This window comes from Aplysia californica, unplaced genomic scaffold (genome assembly GCF_000002075.1).
Source record: "Aplysia californica isolate F4 #8 unplaced genomic scaffold, AplCal3.0 scaffold00698, whole genome shotgun sequence".
NCBI lineage: Eukaryota > Metazoa > Mollusca > Gastropoda > Aplysiida > Aplysiidae > Aplysia > Aplysia californica.
Window position 1 is genome coordinate 369,184 of NW_004797968.1, and position 17,500 is coordinate 386,683.

General features: G+C 38.5%; 1 protein-coding gene across 1 annotated transcript in view; it reads right to left on the bottom strand.

Annotated features, from left to right (window-relative positions):
- The window catches only part of LOC101862833 (probable E3 ubiquitin-protein ligase HERC4), a gene marked incomplete at its 5' end in the record, with an annotated part of 62,503 nt that overhangs the window by 40,111 nt on the left and 4,892 nt on the right, over positions 1-17,500 (bottom strand). The window contains 8 exon segments of the mRNA XM_005108543.3: positions 2,537-2,648; positions 3,257-3,313; positions 4,812-4,936; positions 6,348-6,594; positions 12,214-12,344; positions 13,323-13,414; positions 13,803-13,834; positions 14,641-14,836. Of these exon segments, the coding sequence (XP_005108600.1) occupies positions 2,537-2,648; positions 3,257-3,313; positions 4,812-4,936; positions 6,348-6,594; positions 12,214-12,344; positions 13,323-13,414; positions 13,803-13,834; positions 14,641-14,836 (992 nt within the window).

Below are 17,500 nucleotides of genomic sequence, written 5' to 3' on the forward strand. Positions count from 1 at the left end.
CACACACACACACACAAACACACACACACACACACATACGCTGATTGATTGATTGAGTAGATGTTTTACAGCAGTATCGACACAATTTTGGTCATTTAAGCGCCAACAGGTTTCACCGCAACAAAATCAGACGTGTTTTAGTAAGAGTTTTTTGGACCTCGCAACCGCACACGGTCACACTATTCTCATTATGCTAAAATGACGGACAGAAATTTATTAAAATGTTTGTAAATATGATAAAGACTTGTCTACATTTGTATATGCAATATTAATTTCAGTGTATGTATATATATACACCGATAACGATAACTATATATTTTATATTCTATTAAATAGTCCTATTTCTTTTACATAACTTAAAATTTTTCTAGGGGCTACAATGTTAAAAAGGGTTTTGATATCTTTACATTTAAAATACTTCTCACGCACATCATTAAATTCGACACATTCTGTTAGGATGTGCCGAACTGTGAAATTTGTGTTGCACGCCACGCAAAAAGGAGCTTCCTCTCCTTCGAGTAAATGTTTGACACATAAGCGCGCGCACACACATGCACACACACGTAGGCTTACAATCACATGCATAATATAAATAAGCAGCAATATAAACAATAATAATCGTAAGCTAGATACACATTCAATGTTATTTTGATGCATGCTCTAAGGTCATAAGTATACTTTTTCAAGATGGTTAAGATGGAAACATTTTGATAGATGGAGGTAAAAATGACCTTCTATATCTTTCTTTGTTACAGATCAGAAGTCTAGGTCTTTTACTTCTGACTGATATTTATATTTGAGGGAACAAGGGATGTTTGTTGTCTAAAAAGATGGAATTAATTTTTTTAGTGCAAGCTGTTATGTACAATTCATCCAAGTAGGGGAATGTACTCGTAGATGTTGAAATTTTGCATGCTTTCCGTATCAGTCGATTCAATTTTTCTTTATCTTGTTGTCTTGTGTTCCCGGCCAATGCTGTTATACAAAAATTGATCATCCTTTCTATGCTTGAAAGGTAGAACATGGACATCAATGTTTTATCAACTTTAAAATACTTTAGCTTCCTTAGAAAAAATAGACTTTTGTTCACTTTTTTGTGCAGGAGAGAAGTGTGGACACGCCAGTTGAGTTTGTTGTCTATTGTAAAATCCAAATGATTATAGTCTGACACTTGCTCGATGTTTTCACATTTAATTTCGAGTGGCTGCAGGGGCAGTTTCTTTATTCTAAAATAAACAACAAGTTCTTTTGGGTTTTTTTCACATTTAAAAGCAGCTTATGATTTTCAAACCATTCAGAAAAGTTAAGTACAAAATTCCGGTAAGCGGTTTCGATATGGTCAGCCTGAATTAGCCCAATTAAGGTTGAATCATCAGCAAATTTTATCAACTGGGTGTTACTGTTGTTTATTTGGCAATCGTTCCTGTGTAATGTGAATAAAACTGGTGACAAAACACATCCTTGAGGGGCCCCTGTATTTGTTGTGATGTATGTCGATGTAGAATGTTTTAATTTTACATACTGGGTTCGGTTGATAAGAAAATTACCTATCCATGATATTAAATTGACGTTAACACCTATGTTTTCTAATTTCTTTAAAAGGATAGCTGGCTGGACAGTATTAAAGGCTGAAGAAAAATCAACAAACAGGATCCTACAGTATGTTTTTGGCTTGTCTAATTCTCTATATATGTTGTCAAGAAAGAGTAGAATGGCATCTTCCACACTTCTCCCGTGACAAATATGCGAATTGTAGAGGGTCCTGGATGGGTTCTATGTGTGTTCGTAGTATTTTTGGCACAATTTTTTCTAGACATTTTATAACTACGGATGTTAAGGCTATTGGCCTTAGGTCATTCATTTCAGTAATTTTTTCTTTCTTTGGAAGGGAGATGATTTCAGAACATTTCCAAATAGTGGGAATAGCATTTGTCAACAGCGACTGGTTGAAAATATAGGTGTAAATAAAACTAAGTTGAGCTGAACACATTTTCAGAATTTTGGGTTGCACACCGTCTGGACCACACGCCTTTCTCACATTCACACGTCCAAACACACATCTAACCTCACGTTCTTCAACAACAACAGCATGAACATAATATATTATAAAGAGCTCATCTATAGTCCTGAATCCCTCCCAACAAAAGGCTCACACAACTTCACATTTGTTCCAGCCGCCACCCAAGTCTCCCAGAGAAAGGCAGGGTTTTACTTTCAAATGGCCTCACAGAAAGTATTTTCAACAGAGAGTGACCATCAAAATTAAAAGAGTAAGTACCAGGTAGGTAACACAGGCAACGCACCCATACCTGAGCATCAGAGTGTACACAAGTTTTTAAAGATTTTCCTTCAAAGATGTTATACTTCAGACTCATGATAGCCCAGAAAAAAACAAAAGAAGGACAAAAAAAGAAGTAGAACCAACCAGCAGAACCCTCCAACATTAACATCTTATAAGAACTCACATACAGACTGAAGGGCTAGAACCCAAATGGCCGCTGGATCGGAAAAGTAAAAGTAAAGTATAAGAACTCACATATTGTTTGATGACAATGTTCGGAAGCTTCGAGAGACCCTGAAAAAATTCCCGTACTGCATTCATATCCACACCGTGCTTTTTACTACTGCTGCCATAGTGCTCATCATGTCTGTGGAAGACAATCATAAATGTGGTGATACTACTCAATTATATTGATGTTGCAAGTAAGTTAAAGCATATAAAACCTATATATGCAAACAGGTCAAGGCAGAAATTGGACCAACTGGAAAACTACCAAAATTGAATCTTCCTAAGCCTTGCATTATTTTTTGTTGCTTTTGTCGCAACAATCAACCCAGCATACTACGAGCTTTTTCTTTAGACTCAGTATAACAATAATCTATAAATTGATTTACTAAAACAAAACAAAAAAACAGGACTCAACAAAACTTCCGGTGCTTATTACAGCCAAAATGAAATAGTGTGATTCAACAAAGCTAGGTATAAACCTCAAATGTAAAAGAAAAAGTAAAATAAACAAAATGTTTCTGATAGGGAAATAGAAAAAAAGCAAAAATCCTCCCATTCCAACCTAAGGTAGGAGATCTTCTCTACGATGTTAAAGTAACTTTCTAAAACAGGAAAAATTAAAACAATCCATATTCTCCCATAACATATTCTACAAATTACGAGGAAATGTCTAACTTATTTCAAAATTTTTGTAAACATTTTTCACTCTATAAACTATCTTGATCTCATATACAATTCAGTACTTACGGCAAGAGAAATGAGCCATTCAAACATGATGCATGAGAAAAGATTTTTGTCATCTCACTGAAAGGAAACAAAACATGTAAATAAAGAAGCAGTGGCAACATAATAATTCACACATATAAAACATCATGAGACAAACTTTATCAATACTCCATTTGAAGAAATTCAGAGTGTGCCTTAACCAGATTTTGCCACATAGATGTTATATTATGTATAGCTTTGTACTAACAAACTAACCTACTAATGGTGAAGACCAGCCTGCGGTAACCACCATTCATCTAAACAAAGATGGTCAACTCAACTAGGTATTACTGCATAAATAAACAAGGACAAAAACTTATTTTCACCAGTCTAGAAGCAAAATTAAACAGAGGAAGCATGCACAAGAAGACAATGTATAAGAACAGCAAATACATGTGCTATTCTGAAAAACACAAGACAGTGTTGACATGCAAAACCCATTGCTATCAGAACTAAAATGTATCAGCCGTAATCACAAATACACTCTGCAATCTGTAATGCTCTTAGAATCTTTACAAATACAGTGGAATCCTGTTATAACGAGAGGGAGGGGACGGGTGCAAAATTTCCGTTATAGCAGGATTCTCGTTGTAAGGGATCCAGTAATAAATTCAAGGGAAATAGTAAAGTAGGCCTAATCTATGAGTTGGGTGTTCTGTTTATTCCTTTTTATATTTCCCCTGATGATGATTTTGTTCAACATAATCTCTAGGTCTTACTTAATCAAGAATTGAATCAAGTATCTTTCTCTAGCACAAGCAAAGTTGACAGCTTGGCGTTGGCGATCAGAATGTAGGGGCTCTGGCTCTAGGCTAACACGCCCACTGTGTTGTCCCCCACCCCACCACACCCTTTGGTGCATTGCATCTGCTTGCGCACGTCACACATTCATTCCATCTATCACAGCATTGTGACCTCTACATCCCACACCAAGGAAGTGAGAGGCATGGTAGGCCAAGAAAATCTAGACTAGGCTGGTCTATCATGCAATGTGTTCTGCTTGTCTGCGCATGCCACACCCTCCCCACTCATTCGCTCCAGCCTTCATTGTTGATTCACGTGGACTCTCCCATTCTTTGATTCTATTTCGCTGGATCACCAACAACTTTCTCAACTGGCGAGGTTTTATGTTTAATTGGTCAGTGCGCTGTGCACAGCAGCAGCAATATTCCGTTATAACCGACTTGCGTGACTGTCTGATTGTGCCATAGCAGTATTTTATTTACAAAGATAAAGAAGGGAAAAAACAGGGTTTTAGAATAGTGTCTTTATAACAGACTTCTCGTTATTTCGGGACTCGTTATAAGTGGACTCCACTGTACTAGGAACATCCAGGAAATAATACTTGGAACGGAAACATTAAAAATAAGATCTAACAATGTTTCGGAAGTTACAAAGGTTTACTATCAAGTGAGAAATAATTTAAAATAAAGTCTGGGCTACTTATCAAAACAATTGGTTGTGTTCACGACAGTTCACAGCACAGCTTGGTCTTGGGCAATGATTCGATTAAAAAGATTAAGGTAAACATACTCACTCTGAAAGCTCATGCGGAGGGGTATCATTTGATTTGAGGTCATGAAACATTTCAATTCTTTTCTGGGAAAGTGTAAGGATTTGCCTGACATGATCTCTTTCCCGAAAATCCTCAGAATGGCAAGCCTGCAAATACAAGAATCCCATGAAGGTTTTAGTATGATTACTGTAAAAGTATTACCTCTCAGGTCAACGATATACATCACAACTACAAATTTTGCTGAGATTGCCTATCCCTACTTCAAGAACACCTTTGAACTGAATTCATAAGTCATTGTAACAAAACGAGACATGTTTTTTTTTCAGCATTGCTACCATACTGGCACTACTAACAACCACAAACTCATGCCAGCTGAGAAACATCCATTTTCACTGAGGAACTTACGTTTTAACTTTGGCACCAAACACCAGTTGAACAAACTTATTTAAAGGCTACTTTTGTTGCTACCTTAAGATTCAAATACACAAAAATGGAACAGAACAGGAATTTTCAAACAATGTAAAGTGACACGTACCAAGGTAAACAAAGACCCCACAGTCTAGCTAAATCATCCAGCCAGCTTTTCTTTTCCAAATTCTCCAGTCCTTTGCCCAGTACAAAATTTCATATTACAGCTTTTCACTTTTGTCTGACCATGTTAAAAGAATTCTAGCTCATTTATTAATTTACCTATGTCCACAAAACTTTGCATGGCACTTCTGAAGGCCAACAACCAAACAAAAATTTATTTTCTTAAATCTTGATCCAGTACCAAAAAAGTTTTCCTTTTTAGGTCATCTATATCAAAACCCGCTCTTTGGATGCATACACATGATCACTAAAATAAATTATTGACAGTAACCTTATCCACAAACTGCTTGTTTTGAGACAGCGACACCACTCTGCCCCCACATTTCAGTGTAAGCTTGTAATTTATCTCCCAGCTTTGTAGACGTCTCCATGTGCTCCACCTGAGTCTCAAAAATTACTCACCACATCTATTGAATCAAGTTTCTAAGGTGCATCTTAAAGTGTGGTGTTGAAGAAAATATGTCAATTTTTTAATGTTTTAGGTGTATGTTGTAAATCCTTTATTATTTTTTTTACATGCTTTAGACTTACATTAAAGAAAATGAGTCGGAACCTTAGTTTGCAATGATCTTTATAAATGGGCTTGTAGATTTCAGTTGGTCGTCAAACTTTTAGACCCATAAGCAAAGATCTGAGAATATTAAACTGAGCGATTTAATTTTATCGTGTTTTAACCGCAGTAAGACGAAAGTGGACAAGCTATAAACTTAATTCAAAAAATAAAAATAACATAAAAGGGAATGATCAGCGAATGAAGAATCATAGATGCCCCCTTCCCCCCCACTCATCAATCATGAAAATGCTCTTGAATACGATAGAACACTCCATTCAGAGAAAATTTGTATGCATTCATTCAAGGATGTATAAACAATAACACGCAATACAACTTTTATCCGTGGAAATTCTAGATCCAACTTCAATCAACATCAAGACTGAACTGTATTTAAGAACAGTATCCCAACTTACTGAACAATCTTGAACGAGAGCAAAAGAGTGATCTCCCCCTGTGTAGATACTCTTGACACAGAGTTCTGGTCCTTGGTTGTCCACTTGCATGTTGCTGGTGCCTGCTCCACTCTGGCTGACAAAAGGACCCTGCACCAAAAAAGGGCTGTTTTTGTTCTCCAATGAGGAGGTCCCAAGCTGCCCACTCCCCCCTAGTCCAAATGCATACAGATGACCTGTGCTTGGCACAAATGCAAGAGTGTGGCACCTGAAACATTAATTACATTTATCTGTGAGGTTAAATCAGTGCACTTTATTGTATTTTTGTGTATTATAATTGTAGAAAGAATCGAGACTTACCTGTAAGTTGATGATTGTTTCTGATTTTGACGATCTGTCATCAGGAACAGAGTGGTAATATGGGATGTGCGCTAACCGATCCAGTCACTCTTCACCCAGTCACAGTCGATATGAGCATGCCCATAGTGTTATACTCGATGTAGTACAACTTTGGCATGCACAATATAATATAGTTCATAGTATCATCACAACAACATCAATGAACTGAGCACTGTATGTCATACACATCGGGAGGGATTAAGGGAGGGCATATTACCACTCCGTTCCTGACAACAGATCGTCAAAATCAAAAGCAATCAACTGACAGGTAAGTCTCGATTGTTTCTACAATTTTAACTCAACTGCCGGTCAGGCCCTCCGTGGTAATATGGGATTTCAGAGCTCAACTGTGACTGCTTCACTTTACTCTCACTGAATATCATTCAGGTGTAAGGCTACAAGCACACAGCAATTAGAAGATAATACATGTTCAAATGAATCAACAAAGCTGTGGATTTTGATCACAATATAATATGTTTATAAAATCACATGGATATGCACAGAAAAAACCATAAAGGCACAGAATTTGAGATCAACAGCTCATAATATTTACACACGAAGGGTTACATGATGAGCAAATCATATGAATATTTTGAGGTAAAATAAGTCTGGATCAGTTTCTCTCCAAAATTTTCTCCGACTTGTTTTTTATAGAATCGAGTAAAAGTGGTCTCTTTTGACCATCCCGCAGCAGCCAAGATGGCATTTATGGAGATTCCAGCCTGAAGAGCACAAGACATACTGGCACTTCTGGTGCTGTGAGCTGTGAATATTGAGACGTCAATACCAGCCATAGAAAGGACTGTTTTTAACCATCTACTCACAGAGTCTCTGCTGACCGGTTTGAACGGTTTTTGGAAACTGAGTAGCAGTTTTGAGGCTCCGTTACCTTCCCTATGGGCCTTAGTCATATTTATGTACACCTTCAGCATGTTTACTATGCACACATGCTTTTGTTTTCTTGGAAAGTCATGAATACAATTGGGTCAAGGTGGTGCCCCTTCCTGGATTGCTTAAGGAGAGTCTTAATTATTATGAATGAACATTTTGTTTCTGTTAATTTTATGAAATTTATGTCCAAAGAATGAATGGTTTGGCATCTTTGCCCAGATAACAAAGCTAGAAACATTGTTAGTTTCAAAGTTAGTTCCTTTAAAGTCAAATCCTCATGGGTGAAGAAGTCCAGGCAGCGGGTCCCACATTGTCAGTTTACTTCTCAAAGGTACCGCCGATTGGCTTTCAAATATTCTTTGACCAGTCTTTTGACACAGTCACGAATTCCGAATAGACCATTTTCTACTTTTAAGTAGCATGACAAGGCTGACCTTGCAGTGCACACAGCGGAGAATGAAGCTCCTGAGCTCCTCTCTCTCAAAAAATTAACCGCCGCAGTCACAGGCGGTGAAATGGGGTCCACTTGGGTCCTAAAAGCGAGCCTCTTCCACTTTGTAATATATGTGTTATAGGCTCTCCTAGTATCAGGTCGCCATGAGGCCATGATGAGCTTTGTAGCTTCTTCTGAAAAGCCTTGTCGTGTGTACTGTTGCCTGACAACCTGCATATTAGCAGTCTTAGCCTTTTCCTCAGTGGATGTAGAACATCCTGGTGGCTTCGTAGGGCCATAAGCCTTTTGCGTGCTGACAGTAGAACTGGTTGACTCACTAGGAGTTTCAAGAGGAGAGGAAAAAATGGTTGAGTTGGCCAGAATCGTGCAATCACTATACCTTTTGCTACATCTTCCTTGATTTTTTTAAGGACACTGGGAAGGAGAGAGAAGGGTGGAAAGGCCAGAAAATTATGTGTTTTCCAGTTTAATATGAATGCATCAGTTGCGAAAGCCACTGGGTCTGGCTTTAAAGATACATACCTTTCACACTGGTGGTTCAGCCTGGATGCAAATAAGTCTACATCAGGCGTACACTTCAAAATTTTCAAGGCGAAATTCAAAAGTTCTGAGTCTATTAGCCATTCAGTGTCAACACTAGCATGTCTACTTTCATAGTCTGCCTGTGTATTTCAGAGCCAGGGATTCTCGCAACTGACAGCCATGTGTTTCTTTTGATACACCAATTCCATGTTTTTGGCAAACTCATCGAGTTTAGTGGATTTTACTGATCCCATTTAGTTGAGGTAAATCATTGCTGCTGTGTTGTCCACAAATAGTCGGACATGAACATCCTTCAGTCCTTTCGCAAACGATTTCAAGACCAGAAAGACTGCGAGCATTTCTAGCTCATTAATATATGCATATTGCATGCTTCTTCGTGTGACCAGGCTCCACCTGTTTTTTGAGTGCCACAGACAGCTCCCCAAGCTTTTGTGCTGGCATCTGTGGTGACCACCAACTGAGGGTCTGGTCTAGTTATTGGACTCACAGACGAGCAAATGTTTCTTTTCCACCACTCTATGTCTTCAAGAGCTTGTGGCGATAAGAGTATTGATTTTTTCCCAATTATATTTGTATGCTTTTAAAGATTTCATCTTGTCTTTTTCAATAAAAGACCAGCGACCAGCAGACCTATGAGTCTTGTTACGTCTTGTATTTTGTTAAACTGACAGCTGGAAATTTCCAGGCAGGCCTCCAAAATAGCTTCTTTCCTTATCTCAGTAAGAGTTAATGTCATTTCCTTCGATTTAATGATAAACCCAAGGTAGGTTATTTCTTGTATAGGAGTGAGAACAGATTTTGTAGGGTGCACGACAAACCCTAGTTTATCAAAAACTGATATCGTGTCACTTACGTTTTCCAAACACTCTACCTTTTCATCTGCTAGAAGCAGTGCGTCATCAAGATAGCCAGTGCTAAGGTGCCCTTAACTACGCAAGTGCGCATATATTGGCTTTGTCGGCTTTCTAAAGTTTCTTGGACACTGGCCCAGGCCATTGCTGAAACAAGTGTACTCGTAGAGTTGCCCCTTCCAGAGGAGTTTTAAGTATTTTTCTATCTTCTGCGGTAATGGGGACGCTGTAATATGCAGAAACAAGATCTATACTTGCCATCCAACAGTTTCTGGACACTAGATTCAAAGTCGTAGCTAAAGTTTCCATTATAAACTTCTCATATTGAATATTTACATTGGATTCTTTCAAGTTTACGATCATTCTATATCAGCCATCACTCTTCTTTCTGGTAAATATGGAGGAGATGAACTCACCTGGTTCGTGTCGTGATTCCACAATAACCCCTTCATTCAATAGATCACTGATTTCATTGTCTTTTACATTTTTCTCTGTCTCACTCATCATATAACTAGAATCTGCTTTTCTCTTAGAAAGCGGCTCTTCGCAAATTTCTATGATTGTTCCAGACACCATATCTAAAATTGCTTTATCTGATGTTAAATGTTTCCAAAGTTCTTTAAAAAGGGAAATTTGCCCTGCCTTGAAATTTGGATCTTTTATTGTCTCCAATAATCTTTTTATTACCTCAATGTCATTCATACTTACCATATTTCCGTCAATAGTCGTAGTTACTTCCTTTTGTTCGCCACTGCAACGTGGCTCGCTGAGGGCCTGTGGGCAGAGCCCCGCCCTCTCTGGCCAGACGGACGCCCGGCCTGAAAGGCTAAAAAATGCCTCTTTCTGTCCCGCTGAGCAGGTTTGCCGTACGCTGAGGTGTAAGCATGAGAGGCACGTGGGGAGGAAAATTGCATCATTTTTCTTTGTTCGTTCGCATCATGAATAGTTTTCTTTATGTTGTCCCCACAGAGGGATTTAGTACCGTCAATTGGTACATCACAAATACCCTTCATGTTCATGGGTAAGGCCCACCTTTGTGCTTCCTTTCTGCGGCTGGAGATTTTCTGCTGGGAGTGTCCGAGGATGGAGATAACGTCCAATAACTTTTGGACAATGGGCCTTTTGCTTTCACTATCCTTGACCAAAAGGTCAGCACACTATACCACCGCAGTAGTCGCTTTCGCAATCGTTTTCTGGATTGCGGTGTACTTGGCATCATTCCTTTTCCCCCCGCTTTGTAACAGTTTCCAAATCTCTGGATTTGTTTGTCGTACCAGGAGCGCTTCACAATTTCCTGGCCTTTTGTACTTACTTACCTTTTCTTTCATCTTATCATCTTTCATTGTTGTGCAAAATCTTTTCTCCACAAACTTTGCGAGGTTTTCGGACAGGGGGTCCGTTATTTCTTCATCTACCTCGTATTCGTTGTTCGCCTCCGCAAACCAATCCCCTGCCAAACCTAACGCCCCTTCGTTTTGTTCCCCTCGATAGTCATTGTCAGGGGGCAGAACAGATCGTTTATTATCTCGCCATCTGATAACACATTTCCTGTCTCTTCAAGGTTAGAATGAGATGCTTGGGTGGTCTCGCTCACTTTCCTTGTCCGTTTTTCACTGCTTTTGTAATAGCGCTTCTTTTTGTGCTTTGGAATGGGGGACTCACGCGAAGATGAAGGTACAGACCTTTTCCTTTTTCTTTTATTTTTTGCACTCATTGACCTAACCAATGCATCCATTGCCTCCGTATTCCTTTTTAGTACGTCTTTAATAATATCAGTATCTGACTGAGCAGAGGAGGGAAAGGTCATACGTTTTTGTTTACTGCCTCGGCTCGAGGAAGGTTCAGGAGCACTTTCCGTCCCCGCAAGAGTCTCATCCTCATCTAAATAAGGACCATGTACAGACAAATTGTCTTCAGTATCTGCCATGATTCATCCTTTGTTTAAAAAAAAAACAATTAATAATATAAAACACAATACTGAAACCCTGTCAAGCCACTAGGGCAAGGCCAAGGAGCCCAGAGGGCAAGAATTGTGCCTATGAAGGTGATAGTATTGCTCAGAGAGCCTATTGAAGGGGATCCGAGACCGTGGGTGGGGCGATGTGCTGTGGTAATAATGTCAGCGAATAACAAATTATACTACAGCAGTATCATAATACAAGTAATTTATGCAAGAAAAAATATTAAAGTTTTATAAATTACCGAATCCGCTTTGGAAACAAGGGGTAAGGGAACACACACACACACACCACACACACAAAATAATGAACAGCCAAGAGCACAAAATAGCCACTACTGGTGCCTCCTGCCTGGAGAACAGGTAGACGTGGCGACGGGTCAAAGGTTGAGCGCAAGTGACTGGATCGGTTAGTGCGCATCCCATAACCACGGAGGGCTTGACCGGCAGTTGAGTTAAAATTCAATTCCTCTTAGCGAACATAACAAATGCAGTGAGTGTCACATTTTATTATACTTAAAAGGATCAAAATCATTCTCAATCTCAAAGCCCCACAATAAACAGGAAATCCATTCACATGGCTCATAAATTTGTTTTCTTCTCTAAGCTCAATAGGTAAGCAAACAGAAGTTTTATTTTATACAGAGTTTGAACTGTAAAAAAATCTTAAAAACTTAACGCTGATACTGATATGTCTATTTATTGTAAAATATCTTTCTCCAAAAGGTAACACAACTTCACAACAGCTCCCTTAGCCAGCTTGTCATTCAATGTACTATTTCAAATCATTACCTCCCACAAGCAATCTGAGAGACCTCCACTCCAGACAGCTCAATAACTTGGCATGGTAAAATCTTGTTGCTGTTGCTATTGTGTCCCAGCTGGCCGTAACTCCCTGCCCCAAACGTGAACACACGACCATCCTGTCCAGGGAAGACAAGAAGTAGATAACCAATGTGTTTAAAATAGAAACACATACTTTTTACTTTTACTTTACTTTATACTTCCTCTATTGTTACAAGTCAAGGGGAGGTGCAGTTTTCAGTCAAGGGCTAGGAGGGTGGCTTCCTGTTGTTGATATATTATTCTTTTTGAGGACCTCTTTGACGCCATCCAGCCAAGTTTTGCGTGGCCTGCCTCTACCCTTGTACCCTGACTCTCTTGAGAAGAATACTCATGCAGCTAGTTGGTTTCGGGGCACTCTCATCAGAAGACCGAACCGCTCGATTCTTTGATGTTCTATATGTTCCATAACCAGTTTCATTTCTGTTCAATTTCAGTTTCCTTCCGCCGTCTGTAGTGTTTCTTTGAGGCATTAATTAATTCTCCAAGGCATTTCATCTCACAAGCAATGATATTCCTTTCTTGTGCTGTGTTTAGCTGCCACTGCCACGTTTGGCATTGGTAAGTCAGTGTTGGAAGGAATATTATACTCTTGATAAGTTGTCTTTTTACTTCTGCTGGTAGGGGGTTATGGGCGGTGACATATGGTAAGTAACTGCAATGGCTTTTGGGATTTTCATTTTAATTTCCAAAAAATCCAAATGCAGTAACCTACCAATTGTCACTACTACTCACCCATAAACAAATATAAAATACCGTTTTTTACAATTGTCCATTTCATAATATTATCTTACAATGGTACATTCAAAGGCATACAAATAAAAGAAATCAAGTCTTTCAATGGACAAATTAACGAAAAACGCCTAGTATTACTAATTCATGCTACGCGTAACTTATGTTTCTTTTTCAATATAAAACTGCCTGACAGAGAGACACACAGATAGGTTTCACAAACAGACAGACTGACAAAAAGACAAACAGGCTTAGGCAGAAAGCAAACGGCAAGAAAGACTTACAGAGAGGTCTAAAAACTGACAAATTAACAAAGAAATAATTACCGCAGTGAGGGCAGCAGAATGATTTTCCCCAGCACAGATGTATTTGATTTTTTGAGTTCTCAATGAACGGCACTGTTTTGGCATATCATAATCTGTGAAGTCATCAAGAAATCAAGAAGCACAGCATGAAGTCATCTTTGTTCAAAAACAATATTATGCCTGGCATAAAAAAAGGGAGGACATTTTAGAAACAAACATTTCCAACTTAATCCCTCAAAATAGAAACATAGCAATTTATATAATTAAACATTTACGATTGGGTAAAAATCACCTTTAGCTATGGTCCACAAAGTATGGAAAACTGGATCTGTCTTTTTACATTTTCTTATGACTTTAGAAGAAGTGGTAATCTTCCATTATTGTCAAGCTTCTCATATATATCCATTAGTGTTAGAAAATTATTTTAAAAATTTATCACTAGCTGATCAAGATCAGCACCATTCTTTCAATACATTAAAATCCTTTTCTAAATGTACTCACCTTTGGTATCGTTCACTCCTAACTGACCAAAGCTGAAACAAACATGAGCACAACCATTATTAAAGTTCATTTGTAAGAAAGAGCTTAAGTAACAGTCCATACAACTGTATCCCTCTATAAGAAGGCTGCTAACGCTCATAAAAATAACTCCTAAGTCCCAAGGGAACATAAAGCACAGCAACCTGTTGTGTGTACAGCGTCCTTGTTACCACATTTGTCTCCATCGATTGCCAAGTACTCCCTTACAAGTGGGAGAACAAAAGAAAAATAGGGTAAGTTGTACCTTCCCAAAGGACACAACATTTTACCTGGCTAAGATAGGAATCAACCTACAAGCTATTCATTTACACACTCAGTGCAAACCTACCAGACTAAAGTAACAAAACAAAAGGATAAATTTGGTGAAAAAAAATGTTCTTTAAACGCTGCAAATACTAAACATAGTTGTAAATTCATTCTGAGATACAAGACCAACACCGATAATTAAAAATTTTCTTTGAAATTTCCACAGTGGACGCTTTCTTTATTGACGTGTCAAAGTCAGCAACATGATGTCCTCTTCTTGAGTTCCCACTCTTATCGGCTGGGGTAATAAACGGCTACAGTCAAACCAGCATCCCCCTTTGGCTAGAACAACACACATTACCTTTTCTTTCAGTAGTGCATGGATGACATTTTCATTTAAGTATCATTTTTCCATTTTGAATTTTCTGTCCTTCCGTTTTTTCCTTCTCAGCTGTAACCTCTAAAGTCCTGCACTCAGCCTTTGAAATGATCAACAAATCCCAAAGCGGGGGAGAAACTCAAAACAAAATATACAAAACTACAGTACAGTTACCTGTTCCGCCCCCAACCATAGACAGCTCCAGACTTTGACAGCAGGAACGAGTGGTTTCCTCCAGCAGCTATTTGCTCCACAGGGATCCCTTTGACAGATGTTACAACCTCTGGAAAGTTCTGGTACTTCACCGCTGCATTCTTGCCTAAGCCCAACTGCCCATATGAATTGGAACCCCAGACTCTGACAAGACTATCTGTGGACAAAGAAACTCCCTAAAATAACCAAATTTGAACCTGGAATTAAAAGTGATTCTAAACTTGCCTGAGGTTTATTCATTACAGTCCTCAGAATCTTGGTAAGACCAAATTAGAGAATGGCTGCCATTGTCTGATAAAAAGAACCTTTCTGTTTGACTTGTTTATTTAAGTGAAGCAGGGCACAGCTACACAATAATAACAGCCATTTAATGAAAGAAATAGGCAAGATAGACTGACAAAAATGAAAGACGGGAAAGAAAAGAAACATCTGACCTACCAATGGCACCCTTTAACCACCCACAAGTACCTATCTTCCACACAAATATTAACACTGAACAGCAAACTAATATATAATATAGAGCATACTCCTTTAGCGCCTTCAAAATCATAAAGGTGAGCAAACCTGAGCAAAATTCAAGCATATCATCAATTTTCAAAATTAACAGACCAAATTACGTTTTAAAATAATAGCTCTTTTTGTAATCAGCACAATTCGTCTCAGGGTTACAGCCTGGAGCATTTGAAAATAAGCACAAAAGAGTGTTTAGTTTTAGTTTTAGTAAGATCTTACGGCGCTCGCAACTGCATACGGTCATATGAGCGCCAAGGGGTGAATGTCAACAGAGAAGTCCAAACCGGGAATCAGGCTTACTCTGCTCACCTCTCTAGCCTCAACAGCATAAAGTCTGCTTCGACTATTAAGGCACCCCAGAAATAACAGTTCACACGAGAGTAACAAACATACAAAAATGGTAGAGGAAAAATGACGATAGTAAGGATGAGGAAAGAAAAAACAGCAGTTCCCCCTGTGTTGTTCCGGCACAGTATGAGCATGACATTGATAAATCATCCCATTTACAATTCTACTATGCATAAGAACATGTTGATATCCCCCCTTTGGGAATGGCCTAAAGGCACGTCAGTCAGTGGCACTGCCCTGGGGAGAAATAAAAGAGAGTGTAGGGACTATTTTCTCTATACTTTAAAAATATATTAAATTTAGAACAAAAATTTGGATTCAGAAAATTTGCTGTACAATGCATTCCCATAACAGTATACAGCAAGAACATGCATGTTAATGTCAAGTTCTATTCCAGATTACAGTGAGTCAGCATGATAAAAGCCATACATTTTTTCAGGAACTGATCAAGATGTAAAAGGAGCGTAACGCAACTGACTGCCAACCATCCACCCTCTTAGCACGAAACAGGTGGATCCAAAAAAAAAAACTGAACAACTTTTTTTGTTAATATTTTTCTCAAGCACAAGTTTTGAGTTTCAAATTTGTACACAACATTTAGAAGTCAAAAGGAATTTGTCTGATATTCATTTTAGATAAACTCACAGAATAGTGTTGCTCTAAATAGCGTGTTAAAAAAACCAACCCATTTTCAGCTATGTGACCATTTTTGTAGCATGACACATTGGTTCGCATTAGGCCTACCACAAAAAATCCCAATGATTTCACCATATTGCAAACTACAGAAGTCAAACAGGCCAACAGAAGTTTGTAGACAGTTTTTCTCAAGTTTACTTTGCCTGCTGAGATCATGGTTAAGATAAGTAAAGAGCAGAGAGCTTTTTGTATTGAACATTTCTTCACCATCAACTCATTTCGTAAGTTTCGCACAAGGTAAGAAAATAATGTTAGAGTGCCCTTTAGGCCTTCTTTGATGTCAAGGGTGGAAATGGTTCATCAGTCAGGACCTGTAGAGAATCAGACTTTAAAAATCCCAGACAAAACGACCACTTCAGGACAAACACACAGCGTTTGCACCCCTTTATTAAACTTAAACATCACCAGGGTGCAAAATTCAGTAGATGAGCCCCATGAGACGTCTGTCCATAGACAATGTCTGCAGCAATGACTTTCCTACATCTCAACGGTCCGCATTCTCAAGGCAGATCTTCATCTGCGACTGTACCATTTTCCCGTTCGCGAAGCTATCAGAGGATAGAAATGTGTTCATGATTCCGCGATAGTCTTGAAAAGCGTGAAGATTTCCTCTATGACATTTGGTTCCTTGGCAAAGGCCATATTCACCTTTCAGGTTATATCAACTCCACAAAAGCTGTCTATTTGGGCAACCTCACCTCACCCCCCCCCCCCTACTGTCTCTAGAAACAGCTCCACACTGTAAGATGTACAGTATTTGTGGCTTTGAGTACTCATGGTTGAGTGGATCCTTGTGTTTGGCCACCACTGAACATTATGAGCGACGCATTAAAATGTGTCGAGTCCAAAGAACGACATATAGACCATTGGCTCTCGGAATTCCAGAATTTAAAAAAATATTCTTTCATCTCTGTAGGAGAAAAGAAATATTGTTCAAAGTTTACAGGGATGGAAAGATTAGATTTTTATAATAAAAGGAAAGGAAAAAACAAACCAATCATTTCATGACTTTGAAGACAAGATCTATTAAATTGGTGCATTTTGCATTTTTAGGTGTTTTTTTAAAAGTCACTTCCGTTTTCAAAAAAAGTTTCTTCTTTGTGAGTTTTACGTCAAACAAATTCCTTTTGAATGAATTATATCTGTTCCAAATTACAACATTCTAGTACAAATTTTGAGCGAGATATTTCGAAAAAAAAGTTGTAGGTTTTTTTTTATCACCCTGAAATTGCCCAATGATAATAAGATATCAACTACAAATTTT